General features: G+C 55.0%; 2 protein-coding genes across 2 annotated transcripts in view; both read left to right on the top strand.

Moving 5' to 3' along the window:
* Positions 1-150: 150 nt before the first annotated feature.
* On the top strand, positions 151-6,093 carry LOC104522052 (multidrug and toxin extrusion protein 2; the record flags this gene model as incomplete). Its single annotated transcript, XM_010164226.1, has 14 exons — positions 151-311; positions 472-514; positions 1,235-1,279; positions 1,666-1,763; positions 2,003-2,100; positions 2,414-2,527; positions 2,769-2,836; positions 3,104-3,212; positions 3,299-3,374; positions 3,700-3,769; positions 4,396-4,528; positions 4,891-4,985; positions 5,229-5,310; positions 5,858-6,093. Coding segments are annotated over 14 exons (1,428 nt in total), but the record flags the coding sequence as incomplete, so codon positions are not given.
* A 1,568-nt stretch (positions 6,094-7,661) lies between these two features.
* Positions 7,662-7,721, top strand: part of LOC104522051 (multidrug and toxin extrusion protein 1) — a 6,460-nt gene continuing 6,400 nt past the window's right edge. The window contains 1 exon segment of the mRNA XM_029084079.1: positions 7,662-7,721. Within this exon segment, the coding sequence (XP_028939912.1) occupies positions 7,662-7,721 (60 nt within the window).

Here is a 7,721-nt window from a genome sequence, read left to right as displayed (position 1 = left end):
TGGGAGCGAAGGGATGTGCAAGCACCTGAGAGCTGGTTATACTTGACCAGCCCAGCACCAGCCACTGGAGGGTGTGGGAAATGCATTAAATCAGCCCATTGCTGCTCTGGGTCGACCTTTGGTTCCCTGTAATGCTCACCTTGGTCCTCTCTCCTGACTCAGACCTATGGCAGCAAGAACTTGAAGCAGGTGGGCACCATCCTACAGCGAGGGATCCTCATCCTGCTGCTGTGCTGCTTCCCTTGCTGGGCACTCTTCATCAACACCGAACGGATCCTCCTGCTCATCCGACAGGACCCTGAGGTCTCCAGGTCAGGGAGGAGATCGAGCCCTTCTGGATCTGGCATTTGGCTGTGGGCTGGGTTGTCATGTCATGTTGAAATCAAGGCTCCACAGAGCTTGAGTGCAACACTGCTTGGCTTGGCTCTTGCTTTGGTGTATCATTAACTGGGGAAACAACTCTCTCTCCAGGTTAACTCAGGTCTACGTGATGATCTTCATTCCAGCACTTCCTGTAAGTTGCTGCTGAAGCTGTCAGAGGCTCTGTATCCCTCAGTAACATTTAGGGAAAGGAGGGAGGGTCTTTGCTCTGCGGATCACAGGGCAGCATGGTTTAGGGTTTTACAACATCCCCTTCGATCTTGGACCCTAACAGATGTGTATTGGCCAGCAGCTGTGGACCAGCAAACATGCCCTCTTCCCTCTTGCTGTGCAAAGGCTTTTATTGCAGCCACGTCTCTGCACAGCGAGTAGCTGGCGATGGACATTGGAACCAGGAGCTCCAGGGCTTGTTCTCAGCTCCGAGATAAAGGCTGCAGCTTGTTCGCACGCACTTGTAGCTGCTGGGCTCTCGGCTAGTCACTGTCCCTCAGGAGGGACTCCTCTCAGACAGGGAGCAGTGCCCTTGGGGAATAAGTGTCTGTAAGCCAAGCTTCTTGATTTCCAGGCTCCCTCATGCTGACAAGGAAGCACGGGAGGTTTCCCATTTGGAGACTGATCTCTCTCTTCCCAGTGGGAATAGGAGGTGTCTTTGCTGGAGGTGCAGCCGGTGCTGGCAGATGCCACGCTCCAAGCAGAGCCCTGGAGCAGGGTGTTGGGCAGCGTGCCCGGCTGGAGCACCCTGAGAAGGTGGTGGGAGGAACTGAGGGAAGGACCTGTCTGTGAGCATTGCAGGGTATCTGGCTGTGGAACCATAGTGCAGCGGTGCTGACGAAATGAATCCTGACTTTTGCAGGCGGTGTTTCTGTACCAGCTGCAGACGAGATATTTACAAAGTCAGGTATTGTATAACTAGCCAGGTTCTGGGCTGTAGATTAAAGATATTCCTAGGAACATGGGTAAAGTTGGGGATCTAAGTTCATCTTGTCCTGGGGGGAGCTAGGCTGAGGAATGTGTGATGTAGGGCAGAGAGAACTCATGGGACTCACCCTTATCTTGCTCCATTTCCCCATTGCTACCTCCCAACTCTGTGTTGAGTTGCTCGCACCAGTTCTTGAGCCCTGCATGCTGCCTTCTGCATGTCTAACACACTCCAGCTTTACATGAAACAAGAGCTGCCTTTTGGCTTTCTTCTTGGGCATTGATGAAGGTCTTCCTTGTGTTTGCTGGATGGGGGCTTGGCCAGTGCTGGGGAAGCAAACTCCAAAGTCTCTCCTTGGCTTCCAGGCGATCATTTTGCCTCAGGTGTTGACGGGGATTGCAGCCAACATCCTCAATGTGGCCATGAACGCCTTCTTCCTATATGCGCTGAAGCTGGGCATGGTGTAAGTGTGAGCAGAGGTGGTGACAGCCTCTCCCTGGGTGCAGGAGTTTGCTCAGGGCTAGGGGGTTGGGGGTGTCCCGTTCTCTGCTCCCAGACAACCAACCTGGAAAGATGAGGCTGGAGGAATCTGCCTCATACCTGCAGCAAGGCTTGTATGAGTGCCACCAGGTCTCTTCTGCTGTAGCTGAGGAGGTGGTAGAGGAGGATGTTTGAAATCTTCCTGTCTCTCTCTCTCACCAGGGGCTCTGCCTGGGCTAACACTGTTTCTCAGTATACCCAGGCCATTCTCCTCTTCCTTTATGTGTGGTGGAAGAAGATCCATGTGGAGACCTGGGGAGGTACTGTTCATAGCTTAATCCTTCAACCTACCAGTGTCTGGCCTTGGGGATTTGACACTGTCACCAGCACTCACGGTGTAGATCTGACAAAGGCATTACCATCCCCTCACAGTGGGTAGATGCTGTAGCCGTGACCCCAAGACCCTTACTGTCACCCCCAGTACATTCTTGTTGGTCACCCTGGCTCAGAAATGCACCATGGTACAGCCAGACTATGCTGATGTCCTGGGAGCTGTGGCTTGTGGTTGTTGTCCTCAGTGTCCAGATGGCTGCCCTTCGAGGGAGATCATTCTGCTTCACCTTCTCATTGCAGGTTGGACCAGGGAATGTCTCCTGGACTGGGATTCCTTTATCCGGCTGGCGATACCTGGCATGTTCATGATATGTATTGAATGGTGGACCTTTGAGATCGGGAGCTTCTTGGCAGGTGAGTCCAAATCCTCTTTTTCCTCTGGTTCAGCTGTTCCATCTTCCAGCCGTGCCTACTCTGGTGGCTGCCTCTTGAGTGTGTCCCCAGAGCACTTCCTGCCAGCAGCCTCCTCACCTGCAGGGTGGGTGCTGCAGGATGCTGCATCTGTTAGATGGGAGCTCTGTAGTCACCATCTCCTTGTCAGCAAAGGAGGAGTTTAATTCTGACCTAACGAAGGAACTGATGAATCTTCTTCCAGGGCTGCTCAGTGTGGTGGAGCTGGGAGCGCAGTCTGTCATCTACGAGCTCTCCTCTGCAGTGTACATGGTAAGGGCTGGGTGGATTAAACCAAGATCAGCCTGGGAGGAGCTCCCAAACAATGTCCCTGCAGATCAAGGCTGGGGAGGGAAGCAGGAGGTACCAGGCGGGTGATGACTGTCAGGCCTGCTGTGCAGCTGCACATCCAGGGGTGGGCTGCAGATGGAACATCCCATTGTTGCAGCAATGCCAATTTGTCCCAAGTTTCCTGCTGGGGAAGAAGAAAATTGCTGCAGACTATTGCCACTCACCTCCTCCTTGTCTCCTGCTACTCAGGTACCGCTGGGCTTCAGCGTGGCTGCGAGTGTCAGAGTGGGCAATGCCTTGGGATCGGGGGATGCGGTGCAAGCCAAGACCTCCTGCCTGACTGCCCTGCTGTGCACAGGTCAGCCCAGGTCCTGCAGAGGGGAATAAAGGAGCAGGACATGCTGCCCTTCAGGCAAGCAATCCCCCTGTTTCTTTTTCTTCCAGAAGTTTTTGCTGTGGTGATTGCAATACTACTAGGAACCCTAAAGGATGTGGTGGGATACATCTTCACCAATGACAGGTAGGTTCAGAGCTTTCTTTTGAGTATTACCACCTTCTTGGAGGGTGTGATTTATATCCCAGGAGCTGCTGACAGAGAGAGTTCAGAAACCTCCATCTGGCAACCATGTTCCCCAAAGGTTCCTCTCCACTGCCTGGTGTTACTGGACAGCACAAATGCTGCTGACACTGGGATGCTATGGTGGTACCCAAGCTCCATGCATCCCTTCAAGTCTCATGGGCTGGGATCAGGCTTTGCAGCTGCTGAGGGAAATATGTGAGAACCAGAGTCCCTTGGGACCAGGCTGTGCTGCTTTCCTTGACCAGTATGTACATCTTCCCAACAGGGAGATCGCTACCTTGGTGTCCAAAGTGATGATCATCTTTGCTCCGTTCTACTTGTTTAATGCAGCAGCAGTGAGTATTCCAGCACGTGGAGTGATTCCTCTCTGCAGGTTGGGGTGTGATGGAGAGCACAAAGCTCCTCTAGCTCACTCTTGATCTGCTAAACTGATCCAGAGAAGCAACCTGATAAGCTGTCAGAGCAGCCACTTGCATTACCTACAGCACCTCGGGGTTCCCTGCTTGCAGTTGCTGCAGAACAACCCAGATCATTCCCCCTCTTTTCCCCCGGCGAGGCTTCAGCTTTTTCCTACCTTGTCAGAGCAACACAAGTGAGCAGATGGGTCTTCAGAGCTGTCAGGTCCTCACAGCACAGCAGCAGTGCTCCTACAACTTCTTAGATAGTAATTTCAGCCTGTTTCCTCCCGTTTGTCCCTGGGGCAGGGATCTAGGCGGTGTGGAAAGCATGATGGGGTCTGCAGACAGCTCCCCATCCTGCGCCTGGGTCAGCAGCTGGAAGGAGAGGAGCCCTGCTCCACTCTGTGATGTGGCTGTGGTCCCTCTTGGCTCTGAAGGATGTTGCTGTGGTGTCCCCTGTTCACAGCACAGTGCCATACCCCAGCATTGTGGTGGTGGTACCTTCCATAGCACGTGCTGGATCTTCCATAGCACCTATGGATCCCTCTGCCTGCTTTCCTTAGGCAACGTGTGGCGGCGTGCTGCAGGGCACAGGGAAGCAGAAGATGGGTGCTATCGCCAACGCCATCGGCTACTACGCCATCGGCCTGCCCATCGGCGTCTCACTGATGTTTGCGGCGAAGATGGGGGTGTTAGGTAAGTGTGTCCTCCGTTCGGCATGGCACGAGCTGCCTTGAGCAGAGGCACAGCCCTGGAACTTGTGCTCACATCCTGCTTTGGCTTGGTGGGGCTGGGTTGCACACTGAAGCGTTTATCTGATGCAGGCTCTGAGTAACCCCCATCAAATGGGGGCTGAGATGTCCCATTAAATCCAGGCTTGCCCCCAGCATAGGACCCTCCCAGGAGCTGTTTCCCCTGGCTGGGCAGCTCTCCCATCAGGACTGGGTTAAACATGGGGCAATAACCTGACCCCAGGGACGTCCCTGGGGTATTTTGGCAGTGGCTGGCAAAAGCAGGCTTTCCTCAAGCCCTCCCTGAAGTATCTCTCCATCCTGCAGGTCTGTGGGTGGGGATGATCATCTGCATCTCTGTGCAAGCCCTTTCTTTCTCCGCTTTTGTCATGCGCATGGATTGGAAGAAAGCTGCAGAAGAGGTGAGACTTGTGCTCTCTCTAGTAACTCTTAAAAGGTGTTGGGTGAGTTCCTGTCCCAGTACAATGCCACAGCCCTCTGAGAGGAGGCAAAAGCGAGACAGGATCTGTCCCTCTCCTGTAGCAGAGGAGCAGTTTGGTGCAGATCATGCTTGCTTTGGGAGAGCAGAGGGAGGAGGCTCAAGTTTGCTTGGCAGGGCAGGACACCCTTGCTCTGACAAGGGCGACTCTTCCATGTGTTTTTAGGCTCAAGTTCGAGCTGGACTGAAAAAACAACTGGAAGATGTGAACTCCAATAGCACAGCTGCTAACAAAACATCTGCTGTGGGTATGTAGCCAGGCCTGACAACAGGGAGGGAGCCCAGATTCTCCACCCAACCCTTCCTTTCCTTCACATTCCCAGCAGCCATGTCTGTCCAGATAGCTGGAAAGAGCACAGTGTCTGGTGCTGGTCCCAGGCCAGTAGCACTTCTCCTGTAATTAGTAATGGGGTACAAGACACCCCATTACCCCTGTTACCACCTTGGCTGCTCCAGGGAAGAGCCTGGACTGCTGGCCAGTGTCTGCCTTGCCTGGGAACACCTGCCACTTGGCTGTGGCATGTCCCAGTGTCCCTGAGCCTTGGGAAAGGGCCCTCAGGACCATCACTAGTGCTTGTTCAGCATCAGGATGGGCTCCCTTGAGTTTAGAATCATAAAATCATTTTGGTTGGAAAAGCCCTTTCGGGTCATTGAGCCCACCCATAAACCTAACACTGCCAAGCCCACCACTAAACCATGTCCCTAAGCTCCTCATCTACATGGCTCTGAAATACCTCCAGGGATGGGGACCGAAAAGTTTGGCTTCCCTGCAGCACTCACCTCTCTGTTGCACAGATTACATCTCTGTTGACACAGACACCATAGACACTGTGGTCCTGCCTGAGAGCATCGTGGGAGATGACAGGCAACCTGACCAGCAGCCCATCATACAGGAGGAGCCTGTTGTCATCCCCTCTCCTCCCGCGGTGCTATGGAGGTCCCTGATCATCCGCCGTGTGCTGGCTGCTGCCACGGCCATCGCTGTCCTGCTGGTGGGCATACTGGTCCGGCTCCTGACTTGCAATGTCTAGAACCAGTGACACTGGGGAGCTGTGCACAGAGCAGGAGAGCACATGGGAAAGTCCCAGGAGGAGGATGGTTTTCCTCAGCTCCTTGTGAAGAGTCACTTTGCTCGGTTTCTGGTTAACTCACAATGTTTTATCCCACATGCAGAGTTCTTAAAGGGGTGAGGATGTGGCACCTGGGAAGAATGCACTTGAGAGCTGGTTCCTCTCCTGCACTGCCCCGGGATGTCACTTGGGATAGGCAGGAGCGTATCTTGGGACTGGCCCAGGAAGGAGACAGGGACCTTGTGCTGCTGATCTGCTCTGTCATCCCTGGGGGCATTTATCCATCTTGGTTGCTAACGGCAGGGGCTTTTGCTGCCCACAGCACATTTCCTTACACACCAGTCTGTGCCAGCATCTCGGCGTGGCAGAGCCCACTTGTTACCGCTGCGGCAGCGCAGAACAAGGCTGATTTTTAATTTGGAAGCCGGGTGACTCCTCGGACTGCGGCCAGGTTGTTGGGTGCTGGCTGCTGACCCTGCTCTCCCTGCTGTGGGGCAGGCACAGGGCCTAAAGCTACTCTTCTTTGCACTTTTATAAGGTGGGATTTTGATACAATAAAGTTTTCTGAGTAAATGTTGGGCTGTTAATGGGCTGTGAGCATAACCTGGGTCGTTGGCAGGACTAAGCTGTTAGAGGAGAAGTGCGCCCGGTGTGAGCGGCACGATGTGCTCGCACAGGGCATGGCTCTGCAGCTTGGGGCTGGCTCTGGGGGCAGCAGCAGCTGGGGACTTGTTTTAGGTGGGTTCACAGAGCACGCTGCTCCCCTTGGGGACACAAGCAAGGTTTGTGCACCTTGGTTGCTCCCACATCATCATTGAGCTGCACGGGAGAGGGTGGGGCTGTGCACAACCTTGCAGAGCCATCAAGGAACTGCCACAGGTCTTAATGGAAATGCCCTGGGACTCCTGCCCACCCCTGCCCTGGGGACTGCACCCAGGTTCTTACCTGCAGCTGTGTGACAGCAGCGAAGCCACCGCCTCTGCCGTGTGGCACGTTGGAGACGAGTGGCACATTGGAGGCAAGCGGCACGTATGGCAGGTACACGGCACCTCCTGGCCACCCCACAGCTCTCCTGGTTGCCTGTGGGCTGGGAATGAAAAGATGTGACACAAAAGAGCTTGCAACAGCCCTGGACCCCGACCTCAGCAGCCTCTGCCCAGCTGCAGGGAGGATGTGGCAGACTCTGCCCTGCTCAGTCCCAGTAGTTTTGGGATGGGAGCCTGGGGAGAGGAGGAAGCTTTGCTCTGCTCCATGGGCTGCCCCATCCCAGCAGAGCCCACCTCCCACCCTGCGCAGGAGGGTCCTCACCACGGCCGCAGCTCCCCTCCAGCTCCCCTGCTCCGGGCCAAGGCAGGACGCTATATTTGGCCTGGCAGAGCGGTGCCTTTCGCGCCGCCGTGCGAGGCCGACAGCCAGAGCCAATGGGACCAGCTTGTCTTGGCCACCACCGTGTTGTGATGAGAGGGGCTGAGACAGGCCACAGCCCTGTCACTGCTGGCAGTAGCTCCCGGGAGCCCGCACACAGACCCATGAATCTTCCATCGCTGCTGGGAGAGGAGGACGACCCTCCAGCCCACCGGCCGGCGGAG

The sequence above is a fragment of the Antrostomus carolinensis genome, unplaced genomic scaffold (assembly GCF_000700745.2).
Source record: "Antrostomus carolinensis isolate BGI_N321 unplaced genomic scaffold, ASM70074v2 scaffold35843, whole genome shotgun sequence".
In the NCBI taxonomy this organism is placed as follows: domain Eukaryota; kingdom Metazoa; phylum Chordata; class Aves; order Caprimulgiformes; family Caprimulgidae; genus Antrostomus; species Antrostomus carolinensis.
Note: the sequence above shows the minus strand (reverse complement) of the source record. Positions and strands in the feature narration are given on the sequence as shown.